Source organism: Oncorhynchus mykiss, chromosome 6, assembly GCF_057628025.1.
Source record: "Oncorhynchus mykiss isolate SJ-2025 chromosome 6, ASM5762802v1, whole genome shotgun sequence".
NCBI lineage: Eukaryota > Metazoa > Chordata > Actinopteri > Salmoniformes > Salmonidae > Oncorhynchus > Oncorhynchus mykiss.
Genome location: NC_143027.1, coordinates 72,412,769 through 72,430,434, shown reverse-complemented (window position 1 = coordinate 72,430,434; position 17,666 = coordinate 72,412,769). Strand labels below are relative to the sequence as shown.

General features: G+C 41.1%; 2 protein-coding genes across 2 annotated transcripts; both read right to left on the bottom strand.

Moving 5' to 3' along the window:
* Nucleotides 1-1,580: 1,580 nt before the first annotated feature.
* Nucleotides 1,581-2,750, bottom strand: saa (serum amyloid A). Its single transcript, NM_001124436.1, is given in 4 exon segments — nucleotides 1,581-1,914; nucleotides 2,124-2,262; nucleotides 2,470-2,575; nucleotides 2,694-2,750. Coding segments are annotated over 3 exon segments (366 nt in total). The 5' UTR covers nucleotides 2,558-2,575; nucleotides 2,694-2,750; the 3' UTR covers nucleotides 1,581-1,775.
* A 6,676-nt stretch (nucleotides 2,751-9,426) lies between these two features.
* frih (Ferritin, heavy subunit) lies at nucleotides 9,427-13,891 on the bottom strand. The gene is given in 5 exon segments (NM_001160521.1): nucleotides 9,427-9,798; nucleotides 10,154-10,279; nucleotides 10,734-10,880; nucleotides 11,899-12,001; nucleotides 13,696-13,891. Coding segments are annotated over 4 exon segments (531 nt in total). The 5' UTR covers nucleotides 11,998-12,001; nucleotides 13,696-13,891; the 3' UTR covers nucleotides 9,427-9,639.
* Between the last annotated feature and the right edge of the window lie 3,775 nt (nucleotides 13,892-17,666).

The window sequence follows — 17,666 nt, the reverse complement described above, 5'->3', positions numbered from 1 at the left end:
CTGACTTAACATAATTCACCCCCGTTAACTACACATCATTGCTCACCCGGTTAACCTTCCACATAAATGTATACACAGATCGGGTATTCAATACATGATGCTTATGTTTTCCTTGCTGCATTTCAGGGCTCATCACATCGATGCTGAGTGCAACTGCTGAGGCTACTTATTTCCACTTGGTGAAGCAGAACCCTGTTGCTACCCATTTCACATCTCAGGTAAAGTTAATAATGATATAGCAAAATCTATGATATTTGAAATTGCAAAATCTATTGCTATTGACCTCACTTTGAGCCCTAAAGTTCATATTTTCAAATTAAGAGTGCCAAAAAAGAGAAAATCTAGGAAAGCAAAATCACTCAAATACCTGAGTTACAATTCCTCTGTGTTACAATTTCTTAGCTCATCTCTCTGTCTCTCTCTGTCTCTCTTTTTCTCTCTCTCTCTGTCTGTCTGTCAGTCTGACTCACTCACTCACTCACTCACTCACTCACTCACTCACTCTGTTCAAAGTCTGTTCCAAGAAGCTGGTACAGTACTTTGAACCATACTCTCATTGGTTGCTTGTGTGGAGGTGTGGTCAGGCTCATCAAAACATTGTATGTCTGTGCATATTTTACAGTACGCCTGTAATTCTGCATTCTGTAATAATGAGTGGTTATGTTCAAAAGCCTAGCTGTATGCTAATTTTATGCATGTTATCTATCTGTGTCAACTTATACATAGCCTACTGGTCTCACCTCCGGTCTCAATAGAGTTGCATAGTATGTTGAATTGAATCCTCATTCAAACTGTCATGTTCCATTGATTAACAGCAGGGGCATCCATCCTCTCCTCTTTGGCCTCTCTCCCCATGCTTCTCTTGTGATGTCACAACAAGGATAGCCTGGCACCAGCTTTGTTCCAGAGCATGTCTCTATTTTCACAAAGATTTCATCAGTGACCCTCAATGATTAACAAATACACTGACATGGACATGGCAGATACCAATATTATAATTGTAATTTATCATGAACTGACCTACCACTTTTTATCCTCCTGGACCAGCTGTTCAAGCCTATATGGTACCTGCAGGCCTCCTTACTTCCCCTGCACCACTAATAACAGGATTCCCTGCTATATCGTTACACTAAACAAATTGGCTTGGTGGATCGGTGGTCAGTTAAACCAGCATCTATTGGTTGTAAGTGAAAAGGGGAGGACACAGTGTGTGTTGTGTTGGAGAGAGGGAGCTTAGGGATGGGCAGAGAAAAATAATTGTTGTTGCACCCTCAAAGTTCACATCACCTCGTCATCTGCATTAATCTTAGCCTCTTGTCTCCTATGTTTTTCTCAGCTTCTTCTACGTATCCTATGTTTTTCTCAGCTTCTTCTATGTCTACCCTATGAAAAACATATACTATGTACGGCTACCCCACTGTCCAAAAGTTCCTCTTTCTAGTTGTAAAGGGCTGACCGGTTGCCAGTTGAAGACTGGGAAAATGTCAACACCAGATCATTTGAGTGTACATTTCAGGATTTCAACATTTCTTTCCAACCTTCCCAGTCATATCATACTGAATACAGAAAGACATTCGGTCTCTGGTTGTGTAATCACTTTATTTTTGCAACACTTTTGAAATACATTGTATACTATGTTTCAGTACCATGTACCTGTCTATTAGCAGAAATCATTTTTGAGAATATGACATTTTTACCAAAAGCAGTAATTAAGTGCAATATGTTTGTTTGGAATTTGGTCCTTCAGTTTGGCTAGTAACCTCCTTTTTGTAGGTTCAGTAGTTCTTGGGGAGTCCTTGGGGTCTGAATCGGTTGGGGTCCCCTCCATTACGTCCCCAGTGGTTAGCCTTCTGGTCAGCTGCTGAGTCCTCGTGTCCTCGACCATTGGAACCCTGAATCATCTCCCGGCCATTACTGAGAGAGGAGAAATATTACATAAGTAACTCGCCAACCACAGTAAACCAATCATGGTAAAATTGTCTTTCTGACCAGACATTTTTTATTTTTTTTACAAAAAGTGGCATAAAGATCTAATTAGAGAAAGGGGAATGTTTTTATGAGATAATTTGATGACCAACTGAACCACATTATAAGCATCACACAGATATTTGAGAATCACCCACCTGATGACTGTTGCTGCCCACCTGCCCCCTGGTCCTCTCCTGGCAGCATCATAGTTGCCCCGAGCGTGAAAGTACTTGTCTGAGTTTTTCCAGTTGGCGTCCTTCATGTCGCCATATGCACGCCACATGTCTTTAGCACCTGCAGGGTCAGGAGGACACAGATGTTGAGTTTGACACTTTCAATGAACTTTACAACTTTTCAAACCACTAGCCTCAAGAAATAACAATGACTTTAAAGGAGTCCTCAAATACAGTACATGTCGCTCTTGATAGATTTGTTGCTACTGGTTGCTGTATCTATTTCTGTCAACAATGAAGAAACAATGATTAAAGTGTATAAACGGACCTTGAGCAGCTTCACCAGGGAAGCGGTACCACTGAGCTTGAGCTCCTACAACGAGGGTCAGAACAAGTCCAGCTAGAAGCAGCTTCATACTTGCAGATGCGACAAACTGAAGGAAACACGAGGGTGAGAGAGAGCATAGGCCACTATATGAATTGCTAACATATTTACAGATAATTTATTAAACTTAAACTCAGACTGCCTCATATAAGAGAGTTATCGCTTACCTTCTAGCTCCTTAGTTAGTTAGTCAGTCAGGCAGTTTGAACTCCCTTGTGTTTTGTGTTGGTTTGTGGTCTGCAGCTTGTTCTTATATTCCACTCAGACCAGGGAGGAGTTCTGTTTTTCCAAAAGCTGGAATTCCCTAACTTCGTCCTCCCAAGCTATTACGATCAGAAGTGTATGCCCGGGAACACAAGATGAGAAATTTCCAGGTAATGACAAGATGAATTAGAGGACATGCTCTGAAGCCTTGGGCAATAAGGAGGATACTCCTCAATTGTGTAACTAGGCCTACAGCTTAAAAAAACAAGGCATCAAAATGTGATGTGTCTGTATTAATAAGACTAATGGGGGAGCAGTTTGTTTTTCTGCTTTTAATGTCGTAATTGTCATGATGGTTGAGGTTCCAAAAGTTTGCCTCTCACCTAATATGAGAGAATGAATCCTTATGATATGATTCATTATAGAGTACTATAATAGGGTAGAATACAGGTATTTAATAGACATAGACATTAAAGGCAATTTGCATGTCCACATCTTACAGTTGGCACCTTTATCTTACGGGTTACACAATTACTGCTCCCCCTCACACCTATGCTGCTGTTCATTGATTATTGCTTGCCTTTACCATTAGTATCTATTTACAGTTGAAGAAGGAAGTTTACATACACTTAGGTTGGAGTCATTAAAACTCGTTTTTCAACCACTCCACACATTTCTTGTTAATAAACTATAGTTTTACAAGTTGATTAGGACATAATTTTCCAACAATTGTTTACAGACAGATTATTTAACTTATAATTAACTGTAGCACAATTCCAGTGGGTCAGAAGTTTCCATACACTAAGTTGACTGTGTCTTTTAAACAACTTGGAAAATTCCAGAAAATGATGTCATGGCTTTTGAAGCTTTTGATAGGGTAATTGACATAATTTGAGTCAATTGGAGGTGTACCTGTGGATGTATTTCAAGGCCTACCTTCAAACTCTGTGCCTCTTTGCTTGACATCGTGGGAAAATCAAAAGTTATCAGCCAAGACCTCAGAAAACAAATTGTAGACCTCCACAAGTCTTGTTCATCCTTGGGAGGAATGTCCAAATGCCTGAAGGTACCACATTCATCTGTACAAACAATAGTACACAAGTATAAACACCATGGAACCACACAGCCGTCATACCGCTCAGGAAGGAGACGCGTTCTGTCTCCTAGATGAACGTACTTTGTTGTGAAAAGTGAAAATCAATCGCAGAACAACAGCAAAGGACCTTGTGAAGATGCTGGAGGAAACAGGTACAAAAGTATCTATATCCACAGCAAAACGAGTCATATATCGACATAACCTGAAAGGCCGCTCAGCAAGGAAGAAGCCACTGCTCCAAAACCGCCATAAAAAAGCCAGACTACGGTTTGTAACTGCACATGGGGACAAAGATCGTACTTTTTGAAGAAATGTCCTCTGGTCTGATGAAACAAAAATAGAACAGTTTGGCCTTAATGAACATCGTTATGTTTGGAGGTAAAAGGGGAAGTTTGCAAGCCCGAAGAACACCATCCCAAATGTGAAGCACAGGGGTGGCAGCATCATGTTGTGGGGATGCTTTGTTGCAGGAGGGACGAGGCATTTCACAAAATAGTTGGCATCATGAGGATGGAACATTATGTGGGTATTTTGAAGATCTCAAGACATCAATCAGGAAGTTAAAGCTTGGTCGCAAATGGGTCTTCCAAATGGAAAATGACCCCAAGCATACTTCCAAAGTTGTGGCAAAATGGCTTAAGGTCAACAAAGTCAAGGTATTGGAGTGGCCATCACAAAGCCCTGACCTCAATCCCATAGAAAAAGTGTGGGCAGAACTGAAAAAGCGTGTACGAGCAAGGGAGGCCTGCAAACCTGACTCAGTTACACCAGCTCTGTCAGGAGGAATGGGCCAAAATTCACCCAACTTATTGTGGGAAGCTTGTGGAAGGCTACCTGGAATGTTTGACCCAAGTGAATCAATTTAAATGCAATGCTACCAAAAACTAATTGAGTGTATGTAAACTTCTGACCCACTGGGAATGTGATGAAAGAAATAAAAGCGTAAATAAATCATTCTACTATTATTCTGACATTTCACATTCTTAAAATAAAGTGGTGATCCTAACTGACCTAAAACAGGAAATTTTTACTAGGATTTAATGTCAGGAATTGTGAAAAAACTGAGTTTAAATGTATTTGGCTAAGGTGTATGTAAACTTTTGACTTCAACATTATTCATCCTGCTACTGGTCACAATTACTCTTGTTTACAAATAAAAATCTATTTTTATTGGTTGCATACATATATTTAGCAGATGTTTTGCGGGTGTAGCAAAATGCTTGTGTTAATATCTCCAGCAGTGCAGTAATATCTAACAATTTACAACAATACACACAGATCTAAAAGTAAAAGAATGGAATTAAGAAATATAAAAATGATACGACAAGCAATGAGTCCATAGTGTAAATATATATATGTGTGTGTGATGGGATGTATAGACATTTTGGACGGTATGTGGATAGAATATTTTGAAAATCTGTAGAATACAGATGTTCTGAAAGAGCTGCAAAGTCTGGATCCCTAAAATCAGATGGGCTAGAAAATCTGGACTCTCTTCCTCTAAAATGATCAGCTGAAAATGTTGCAACCCCTATTACTAGCTTGTTCAACCTCTCTTTCGTATCGTCTGAGATCCCCAAAGATTGGAAAGCTGCCCCGGTCATCCCCCTCTTCAAAGGGGGAGACCCTCTAGACCCAAACTGTTATAAACCTATATCCATCCTGCCCTGCCTTTCTAAAATCTTCAAAAGCCAAGTTAACAAACAGATCACCGACCATTTCAAATCCCACCGTACCTTTGCCACTATGCAATCTGGTTTCCTAGCTAGTCATGGGTGCACCTCAGCCACGCTCAACGTCCTAAACAATATCATAACCGCCATTGATAAAAGACAGTACTGTGCAGCCGTCTTCATCGACCTGGCCAAGGCTTTTGACTCTGTCAATCACCGCATTCTTATCGGCAGATTCAATAGCCTTGGTTTCTCAAATGACTGCCTCGCCTGGTTCACTCTCCTTCCAGACTCACATCAAACATCTCCAATCCAAAATTAAATCTAGAATTGGCTTACTATTTCACAACAAAGCCTCCTTCATTCATGCTGCCAAACATACCCTCGTAAAACTGACTATCCCACAGATCCTTGACTACACAATGTAATTTCTAAAATAGCCTCCAACACTCTACTCAGCAAATTGGATGTAGTCTATCACAGTGCCATCCGTTTTGTCACCAAAGCCCCATATACTACCCACCACTGCGACCTGTATGCTCTCGTTGGCTGGCCCTCGCTCCATATTCGTCGCCAAACCCACTGGCTCCAGGTCATCTATAAGTCTTTGCTAGGTAAAGCCCTGCCTTAGCTCACTGGTTACCATAGCAACACCCAACCGTAGCACGTGCTCCAGCAGGTATATCCCGTTTGCGCTGTTCTGTGAAGGTAGTACACAGCGTTGTATGAGATCTTCAGTTTCTTGGCAATTTCTTGCATGGAAAGCCTTAATTTCTCAGAACAAGAATAGACTGACGAGTTTCAGAAGAAAGTTAATTGTTTCTGGCCATTTTGAGCCTGTAATCAAACTCACAAATGCTGATGCTCCAGATACTCAACTAGTCCAAAGAAGGCCAGTTTTATTGCTACTTTTATCAGAACAACAGTTTTCTGCTGTGCTAACATAATTGCAAAAGGTTTTTATAATGATCAATTAGCCTTGGATTAGTTAACACAACATGCCATTGGAACACCGGAGTGATGGTTGCTGATAATGGGCCTCTGTACACCTATCTAGATATTCCATAAAAAGATCAGCCGTTTCCAGCTACAATAGTCATTTACAACATTAACAATGTCTACACTGTATTTCTGATCAATTTGATGTTATTTTAATGGACAAAAAATGTGTTTTTCTTTCAAAAATAAGGACGTTTCTAAGTGACCCCAAACTTTTGAACTGTAGTGTTTGTGTGTGTGTGTGTATGTATATATGTCCACACATATATATATGAACTGTACAAATGACACATTGGTGATCATAGATATTGAACCCTAGATAGGATGATGTCATAGACCCACTACACTAAGGGCAGGGTTGGGTAGTAACAGATTACATGTAATCTATCACACCCGTTTCGAGGGCATTATCACTTAAATTAATACCTGCTCTTTCCGTGACATAGACTGACCAGGTAAAATACATGAACCCTCATTGATATCACTTGTTAAATCCACCTCAATCAGTGTAGATGAATACGAGGAAACCGGTTAATTAAACAAGTATTTTTAAGCCTTGAGACAATTGAAACAAGACAAAAGATTTAAGTGCCTTTTAACAGGGTATGAAAGAAGGTGCCAGGCACACCGTTTTGTGTCAAGAACTACAACACTGCTGGGTTTTTCAAGCTTAACCCTTTCCCATGTGTATCAAGAATGCTCCACCACCCAAAGGACATCCAACCAACTTGAAACAACTGAGGGAAGCATTGGTGTCAACATGGGCCGGCATCCCTGTAACACCTTGTAGAGTCCGTGCCCCGACGAATTGAGACTGTTCTGAGGGCAAAAGGGGGGGGGTGTTCTTAATGTTTTGTACACTCATTGGAGGCTGCTGAGGGGGGGGACTCACAGTAATGGTTGGATTGGAGTCAATGGAAACCACGTTTGGTACCATTCCATTTACTCCATTCCAGCCATTATGAGCCGTCCGCACTAGCTTACATAAACTAGATATCATTAGAATTCCTGTCTAGTGATGTCTACGACATCAATATAAAAAACACAAAGTAATATATCTATTCTGCAGGATACAAACACTCCATTCCAGCTAAAAAATGGATATATAGCGTTTTGCCACAAAACCTTTTAATATTCATCTCAAATCTTAATCCATAGCGAGGTTTCCATCAAATTTGCACGTGATTTATCTAAATATTCAAATCCGCATTAATAGAATCTGAGCCTACTCCCATCAGATAGACTTTTTGCAGATAAAATTCTGTGTATGATGTAGTGTACATAAAAAAAACTCTCGGTTAAATGTTAAATTGATTTTCATTACAATTTCAACTGATGGTTTTGTTACAAAAAATATTGAGTTAATATAGCAGATGTGCCCACTGGTATTGGCACACACACTCTAGTCAACAGCTCGTAGATACAGTGCGGGTATAGCCTACATCAGGGATGGGCAACTTAAATGATTGTGGGGGCCACAACAAATCAGAATGAGTTCATGGACAGTGAGAGCATTTTTAATTGCCAAATAGCAGCCACGCATTGGGTGTTAATTTTGTCACCAGAATAAGACCTAAACTGTATGCTTTCCAAAGTCGGGGGACCACACGTCATCTTGTGACTGCAAGATTACTTCGATATGGTTATTAAATCAATACGGTCACTTAAAAGCCTTTCCGACAGCATCTCTCGGGTGGGGGGGCAGAGTAGCCTAGTGGTTAGCGCGTTGGACTAGTTACTAAAAGGTTGCGAGACTGAATCCCCGGGCTGTCAAGGTAAAAATGTTGTTCTGCCCCCTGAACAAGGCAGTTAACCCACTTCCTACGCCATAATTTAAAATAATTTGTTCTTAAATGATTTGCCTAGTTAAGGTAAATAATAACATTTTACAAATAGAGGCCGCCTCGTCTAGTGGTTAGTTTATTCAATATTTGGAAAATGTACAAATCTGGTGTTCCCATCAGGACAGTTGAGTATTTTTTTATCCGACATGTACTTCACATGCATCGAAAGGTTGTCTGGAAACCTGAGAAGGGTAACATTTTACTGAAAAGGTATCCATAAACATGAAAAATTGGTGTATAAAGCATGTGTGATCAACTGAGTTTAGTTTTAATGTCATCTTATACCTCGTGTCATACTCGTTGCCAAACCCACTGGCTCCAGGTCATCTACAAGACCCTGCTAGGTAAAAAGTAATCCCTTAGCTCAGCTCACTGGTCACCATAGCAGCACCCACCTGTAGCACATGCTCCAGCAGGCATCTCTGGTCACTGCCTCTCCTTCCAGTTCTCTGCTGCCAATGACTGGAACAAACTACAATAATCTCTGAAACACTTCTCCCTCACTAGCTTTTTAACCATCAACTGTCAGAGCAGCTCACAGATTACTGTACATAGCCCATCTATAATTTATCCCAAACAACTACCTCTTCCCCTACTGTATTTATCTCCTTTGCACCCAATTATTTCTACTTGCATTCTTCCACTGCAAATCTACCATTCCAGTGTTAATTTTTTTTACTTGCTAGATTGTATTTACTTCGCCACCATGGCCTGTTTGCTTTTACCTCCCATCCCACTTGCTCACATCGCATATAGACTTATTTCTGTATATTTGTTTTACTCCATCTGTAACCGTTGGGTTGAACTGCTTTGCTTTCTTGGCCAGGTCGCAATTGTAAATAAAAACTTATTCTCAACTTGCTTACCTGGTTAAATAAAGGTGAGAAAAAAAAAGTGCGCTATTTTATAGTCAGTCTCATTTCTCTAGCTTCCACTATATATTCCAACTTGTTGAATTCTCTTTATTCTATCCATTTTGTATCAAACCAGTTTTGTTCAGTGTTTAACTATGTCTGAATGAGACCATTCAGACTAATCTTTATATACGCACACACCTCTGCAGAATTATGACAAAGAGGCCCATCAGAATCCAGAGGGTTTCATTTATTGACAACTGCAGTCAAAACAAACAGGCTAGACAGGCAATTGGAGGGGAAAGGGCTACTGGCTTATAGGAACGGGAGGGAATAGCATAGCACAAACTAAGGATTCAAGGATGAACTTGATTGATGCCAATCCTATAGATATATCAAGCAAGACAAACACAGCTATAGGATGTAGCAAGAAAATGGAGGGTCTATGTGCTCTCTTTGCCCAAAGTGTGTTTGTCAAACAGGTACTCGGCCATGCCGTTCTGGGGGGCACCCATCCGGCGGAGGTTGGTCACCCAGTCACCCAGCTCCTTTATGGACTTCACCTGCTCGTCCAGGTAGTGTGTCTCAATGAAGTCACACATCTGAGCGAAAAGGACCAAATGAGAGAAAGGACCAACAGGTAAGCAAAACTCAGTGGAGTGATGCCTCAAACAGAACAGGGATGAATAATCTATTGTGTTCATCTAGACCTTAGAGGAAAAGGGTTTTTAAAACCCTTCATGAGACCCTCTGGACTTGGCACTGATTAAAGTGTACACTGCATGAAAAACCTGACAGACTTCATATTTGGCACCCTGTTTATGATATCCTGAATTACATGATAAATATGGGTGGATTAGATTCTGATTTTAAATCTTCAGAGACTGTTAAAAACATCTTGCAGTTAAAATAACATAGTGTTTTGCCTTTGTATAGTTCATGACTCCATATACTCACGTGTGGGTCGTTGTTATCAGCGCAGACCTTGTGCAGGTCCAGCAGGGACTGGTTTACACTCTTCTCCAGCTGCAGGGCACTCTCAAGGGCCTCCACACCGCAACCCCACTCATCCTTCTCTGGTTTCTGGAACAAGCCATACATATGGTGTTAGAAAGAGCAGCCGTAGTGCCTCTTCACAAGCCACTATTCCCCCACTGGCTTATGTCAGACAAACTGGAGTACACATTGGCTACCTAGCTGCTTAATAACCATTTAGTCAAGTTTAAATGTCACCTGTTGCCGGTTTCCTTAACCCCTCATTGCTTTACTCTGTAAGCAGTCAGTCTTTCTCTAGAATTCAGTATGGCTGCTGTTTAACATTCTCTCCATGCCCATTGCAACAGTACATTTATCTCTGACAGTGTCAATGACACACGCAGCAGTTTAAATGTCTGAAAGATAAGTGGTCCACACCCTCAATCTCCCTCTGTCAGTCCTCCCTAGATGGGAGCTATCATATCCCCACAATAAACTCCCACTGAAAGCATGCATTTGCACACAGGCGAAATATGGACATGCACACAAGCACTCAGCACACCTTGACGTCCTGCAGGAAGATTCTCCCTCCCCTCTGGTTCTGAACTTTCATCAGCTTCTCAGCGTGCTCACGTTCTTCGTGGGACTGGTTCTTGAAAAACTTAGCAAAGTTGTGCAGGGCCTGGTCATCACGATCAAAGTAATACGCCTGAGACAGAGGAGAAGGTAAAGGCGAATTCAAAGATACCTGGCTGGTTCCAGTTCTACCATCTTGACATAAGTAGCGATCAGTAGAATCAATGTGTATCTACAATGATCACTGCTATCAGTATGCAGATAAAATGAGCTCCACAAGTGTTGGGACAGTGACATTTTATTGTTGTTTTGGATCTGTATCCAGCACTTGAAATGATACAATGACTATGAGGTTCAATTACAGTCAGCTTTAATTTGAGTGTATTTTGATCCATGTCGGGTCAACCGTTTAGAAAGTACAGCACTTTTATACATAGTCCAACCATTTTAGGGGAATAAAAGTAATGGGACAAATTTACTTCAGTGTATTAAAGTAAACATATGTGGTCCCATATGCCTAACACGCAATGACTACATCAAGCTTGTGACTCCAAATTTGTTGGGATAAATTTGCATTCAATAGAAATGGTAAATGAATCATTTTGGAGTCACTAAATAACAGAAATTAAACACATCTACATTAATATGGATGCTACCATGATTACAGACAGTGCTGAATGAATTGTTAATTAGTGAGAAAGTTGAGGCATAAACATGGTAGCCTCCTGTTAACAGCAAATGCTGCAAAAAAGCACTTAACTATTTTGATTAGATAATTAAATTAGTGGGTCTTATGGTTGTGGAAGGCTAATTTGGCCTGGATATAGTTTCATGAGCCTTGAATTCTTTAGATTGACTGTTTGAAACGCAGTGAATTGTACAACAACTGATTCAGAGTGTGATAACTAAATAAAAATGTGCATCACTCACAAGGTTGAAAACAATGACAATTTAGGCCATACCGCCCAGCCCTATTATTAAATGGGATGCCAAGAGGCCAGTGTTGAAAACACACCCATCTGCACTGTCATGGGGTGTAACCTTTTCTTACACCTCATGACTCAGTGTTCCTGTAAACTAATCAGTCATACTAGTATCCGAGACTACACTTGCCAAACCCTTCTTCCTCTCCAGTCCCCTTCCAGTCTTACCATGGACAGATAAACATAGGAAGCGTACAGCTCCAGGTTGATCTGCCGGTTGATGGCAGCCTCACAGTCCTGATGGAAGTTCTGTCTCACCAGAGGCATGTTTCTGAAATGGAAATGTATTAACTGTCAAAAAGGAAAGGGCACACTTTGGTTCAATGAATTATGGCACTTTTAAAACAGCATGGAACCCCAATGCCAAAGGGAAGATTATCTGACTCTTCAATAACTCAGTCTAACATTACAGAAGGTTGGTGCTATCCAGTCATTCCATAGATAAGGGGTTTGTTTGGTTATGAGAGATGAATCACTGTAGCCCTTTAGTTGGCTAGTAGAGCATGAGTCTCAAAAGTATTTGGACTTTATGAAGCGTGCATATCTCCACACGCAGTGTCAGCAAAATATGACCCAAAATACCACAGTCATGCATTTAAACACGATGGGCAGGACGTTGTCATTGCAAATCCGGCTGCCACCACATAGTAACAGATATTCTTCTATTTAGCTAGATACTCTAACCTTATCTATGTACAGCGCATCCAGAGGTAGTAAGAGGGTCGACACCGCCCTACATATGTCTACACAGATAAGACTGTCTGTTAAGGGCGACTGCACTTCTTGATATAGCTTTGTTTTAGATATGTTTCATTAAGAAATGCTAGCGGCTATGACTGAACTCAAACAAATGGTTTGATATAGGCGGGAAGAGTTGGCAAAATAATTAGGCGAATTCACTTCTGCCAACTGGTGTGCGACCAAATGTGGTTGGCTTTCGGATAAGCCTCTGGGGCTACTTCAGGACCGTCAATAAATTAATGCAAGTGGGGACAATATTTTCATTTTACACACCGTTCACACAGTTCTCATGAAATGCTTTCAATACACGTTTACATTTCTACAATTTTGTTAGACGTTCATTCTTGGCCAGTGATCAGGAGTCCTCTAGGGTGGTGAACAATTGGCCCAGCATCGACCGGGTTGCCTTAACTGACTTAATAAAAAAAGGTTTTAAAAAAAACTTAATTGCTATTTTGATAAGTGAAGTTTATTTGATCAAAGACAATGTTTGTTGTTACAAGGGAATGGCTCTATTCTACAATAGATTGGCTAGATATATCCCGCCTTTGAAGGCATGTACTTCCATTGTTAATCGACTATCTTGTCAATATAATAGATCCTCGCACTTCACCGACCAAGCCATCAGTGTTGCCAATTTATATTTAGAGAGTTCTGACTACTCCCCAAACGAGTGTTTAGTTGATAGCGTTTAACGACTTTCCCCACTTAATTCTGCCGCAACGTCGCGCATACAGGCAGATAAGAACAAAGGGCGCGGTGTGCGTAAGAGAGCGGACAAAAGGGCTACCGCAGCAAGTCAAATTGGTGCTGTGACGTCGACGTAACTGCAAATCATGGAGCCGATCACTGAAAAAAAAAAATTGCCAGCACTGAACGCCAGACGCCATTATTTGGCAAAACAAGGACATATTTAGTAAACCACCACGATATCGAAAAACACCGCAATTATAACATTGACGATTGTTATTAGTAGCTAGCGTAATAACACTGTTATTTTACAATGCTAACGTTGCAACGCATTTGACATCGTCGCAAGCTTGTTAACGTTAGCTAGCTGGCTACAGTAGGTAGCGTAGTTTGTTACATAACGTAGCTAGCTAGCCACCCTCAGTAGTACGGCCTTGGGCGGTAGTGGCTAGCTAGTTACGTTACATCCAACTATTATGCCAACCAGCTAGTTTAATAACGTATTTATTCTTAGCTAGATATGTTATGTCTTACCTTGTTTTTTCTGGTCCGAAGAGGTGGTGTGAGTGATTCGAATTGTTCGTTTCTACGATGTTACGGATAGCTTGATCTAATTTGGTTTTCAAAAGGGATTAAATCAAAAAGAAATTGCTTCAAAAGAGTAGAAGGTTGCCGTTCAAGCACTGTTGAAGCAGGTAACCTTTACTCTCGTCTGCAAACTGATATGTGTGAGCGGTGAGGGTTGCGCAGTGCTTAAATAGGGAATGACGTCGTCAAAAGCAGTAAGGGGAGGGGACTGGCGCAAGGAGGGACTGTCGAAAGCACATCGTTTTTTCATTTATATAAAATACTATATTTGGTCAAACTTTTGAAAACTATATGCTAAAGCACGACACTTGTTTGAAATCCCTTTTTACTCAGTGAGACATAGCAAACAGATGGAAATTGTATCACATGAGTAGAGCCCAGAGCAGGGTTCCCCAGGGGCAAATGGTGGTTTATTTGTTCCCCCAGGTTTTCTGTTGAGTTTTCATTGTTGGACATAAAAAACTCTAAAAACACCAGGAAATCAGCTCTTAGTGATTTTTATTTGAGGAATCTGGGTGGCAGGTATCCTAGCAGTTAAGAGTGCTGGGCCATTAACCACTGGGTCAGTAACTGAAAGGTTGCTGGTTTGAATCCCTGAGCCAACTTGGTGAAAATTCTGTCTGTGCCCTTGAACAAGGCACTTAACTCTAATTACTCCTGTAAGTTGCTCTAGATAAGAGTGTCTGCTGAATGACTAAAATGTCAAATGTATTTTCACGCATAATTGAGAGATCATATTCAAGCAAAGTTTGAAATTATTTTGTATTAGATAAATATATCTGTTTGGGCTTCTTGCAGTCAATTTGCAGTCTATGTTCCGGCCCCCGCTTAAGAAGAAATCGGCCCGCGGCTAAATCTAGTTGATGATCCCTGGTCTAGAGTTTTTCCAGACCACCAGTCATAACCAAAAAAAAATACTAGGCTAAGGCTCCCAAGGATGGACCCAGAGTTTTTCCCTGGTCGGGTCACACTTCAAAAACTGCTGCCCTTACACAATAAACAGGATTAATCAAATAAGGAACTTAACAATACACTAAACAGTCACGTAGACCAGGTTTTCTTAGCAGAGATGCTGACAATTCATGATATTGCGTAACGGGTATTTTTGAAAGGGGAATTGAATTTCTCAGAAGTGACAACAGCAGAACAGATGTCATAGTCTGATCGACACAAAGTATCTCAAAATCCCAAGCACAATGGGTGCCACGCATTAAAATAAGTTCTGAGAGTCTAACTGTGGCCACATGAATGAGATACCATCAGTGAAATTACTTATTTATGGTGTAGTCCTACTTAGTTGATTGGCATTATCATGGTGGAAAAATAGGGCAAATTCAGATAAGTATATGTAACGGATGTGAAACGGCTAGCTTAGTTAGCGTGGGCGCTAAATAGCGTTTCAATCAGTGACGTCACCTGCTCTGAGACCTTGAAGTAGTAGTTCCCCTTGCTCTGCAAGGGCCGCGGCTTTTGTGGAGCGATGGGTAACGATGCTTCGAGGGTGACTGTTGATGTGTGCAGAAGGTCCCTAGTTCGCGCCCGGGTATGGGCGAGGGGACGGTCTAAATTTGTACTGTTACATATACAAAACCATTATGAATTCTTTGATTACAGTTGTGTGGCTATAAGTTTCAGGCTAGGCTTGATTTTAAATAATGGGAAGAACCATCACCATATGACTAAATACTCACACTACATGACACTGAACAGCTGTAGCAGATAAACAGTACTATCATCACCACAGTTCTCTCTGTCTGTCTGGTATCCTACACACAGTTAATAACCACTGTGTGTACCAGACAGTCAGCCAGCAAGAGCAGAGGACTGCTGGGTCATTGTCATACAGTGTATCATATAATCACACCAGAAAATGCTGCAACATAATGCCATAGACACTGGTTGAAAATCCAACCCATGAATAAAACTGTCTCGTTTCCTTTGCCACTAGGTATCACAATCTCTCATTTGCACCTTCCAAGTAATCTCATTCATCAGACACTTCCTCCCAATGCTAGGAAACATAATGTGCTATATATTAGTCTGGAGTCTGGTTACCTTAATTAAGATATGCCTTTCATCTCGTTTTTTTTATACAGGATTGATGATGAATTAAGGCATGGATACAATTAAAATTATTTGAAGATTTAGAAGAACTGGCTATCTGCTGCGTCACCCACATCTGATATACATTGTTACAAAGAAGTGAAGCATATTTTGGTGCAGCATATGGATGACAATAAGGCTGGACTTATATGCTTTGTATAATGAACACGATGGGAGACAGTTGGTTTGAAGCGGAGGGCGCAGCAGGTGTTTATTGTAAGGGACCACAGGAGGAGGAAGGTAGCTGAGTCCAGGGGCAGGCAGAAGGTCATACACAGGGGGTCCAATAGGGCAAAGGCTAGTAATGTCGTCCTGGAGATCAGGCAATAGGTTGATAACAGGAAATCCAATAGGCTAAGGTACAGGCAGGGAATAGGCATCGTTAGTGAGGTAGGCAAAAACTATCATACACAGGGCGGCATACATTACGGAACCACAGAACTCTGACAAGAAGCATGTCACAAAACAAACAATAACTCACAGTGATGGGGTGCAAAGAACTGAACTAAATAGTGTGTGATAATGACATACAGGTGTGTGAACCAGGTGATCAGAATTCAGGTGATTGGGATCTGGAGAGTGAGCTGCGTTCAGGGGATCTCCGTGTTTGAGAGTGTGAGTTGGAAGCAGACGTTACACTTTGCATAATCAAATAAAACACCTAATTATAAGATTTCACCTTCTTTATAACTGTAAAATACAGATTTGTATTGTTAGAGAAAATGTGCCTATTTTCTAAAGGTCTCTCTTGATCAAAACGTCTGGTCTCATTTAGCTTGGCTTCCTGAACTCGTTAAATCTTGTCCATTAATGACAAACAGAAAGTGTTTTTTGTTTAAAACAACTTCCTTGACAACAGCTCTGGTCTGCTCAGCAAAGGCAAGAAGTATAAACGCAGTATGGCCACTGCAGACACTGGATGGACCATGTAAAGCCCTGTAAAATGCAGACACGTGCTTTGTCAGTGGCTGAGGTAGGGTTCAGCCAGGAGTTGCAGGACTGTCAGAGTTTTAAGTGGTTTCAGATTTCACATCCTATGTCATACAGGCTCAATAAATAGCCCTGGTTCCCATGGACAGTGTAGGATATCACTCAATGTAAGCCATTTCGATCTATGGTGTCCACAGATCGATTTTTTTTGCTAAAATGTCGGTCGGAACCGATACCAGAACCAGGGACTTTACATTTAAAGGTGACACCAATAAGGGATCATAGCTTTCACCTGGATTCACCTGGTCAGTCTATGTCATGGAAAAAGCAGTTCTGCATGGTCAATTCGCCATCTGAAGTGGCCGTACAGCATTTACTGCGATGCCGCAGACGTCAGGACTTTCATTCTTCTTGCGCTTAGCGAAGCAGAGCTATTGTGAAGGAAGTTGTCAAGGAAGTGAGTTTGTTTATACTGGACCTCCACCTACGGTCAACCAATCATGTCAATGCGGAGCTATACGGAACCCTACGCATTGTTACAAAATTTGAGAGGCGCACGACAATGCGGTATGGATTTTGATTTGGCCTCCGCAATTGCGTCACACCCTCCATACAACGCCTATGACAACATACTTGGATCAAGCATAAGGGGTCGGTGGCGGGCCTCAGGTTTTCACTTTATCACATACAGTCGGGTTATTAGCAATTGCGGGAGACGTGCACCACTAACGCACACATTATTTTCAATGAGGCCACAATGTCATGTGGTGGCACTCCCAACTGTCACCGGTGGTATTGATGCACACACTCATGACCATGTGTCAACACACATATTTTTTGTACACTCAGGGTATATTGATGTCATGGGCTAACAGTAAATGGGG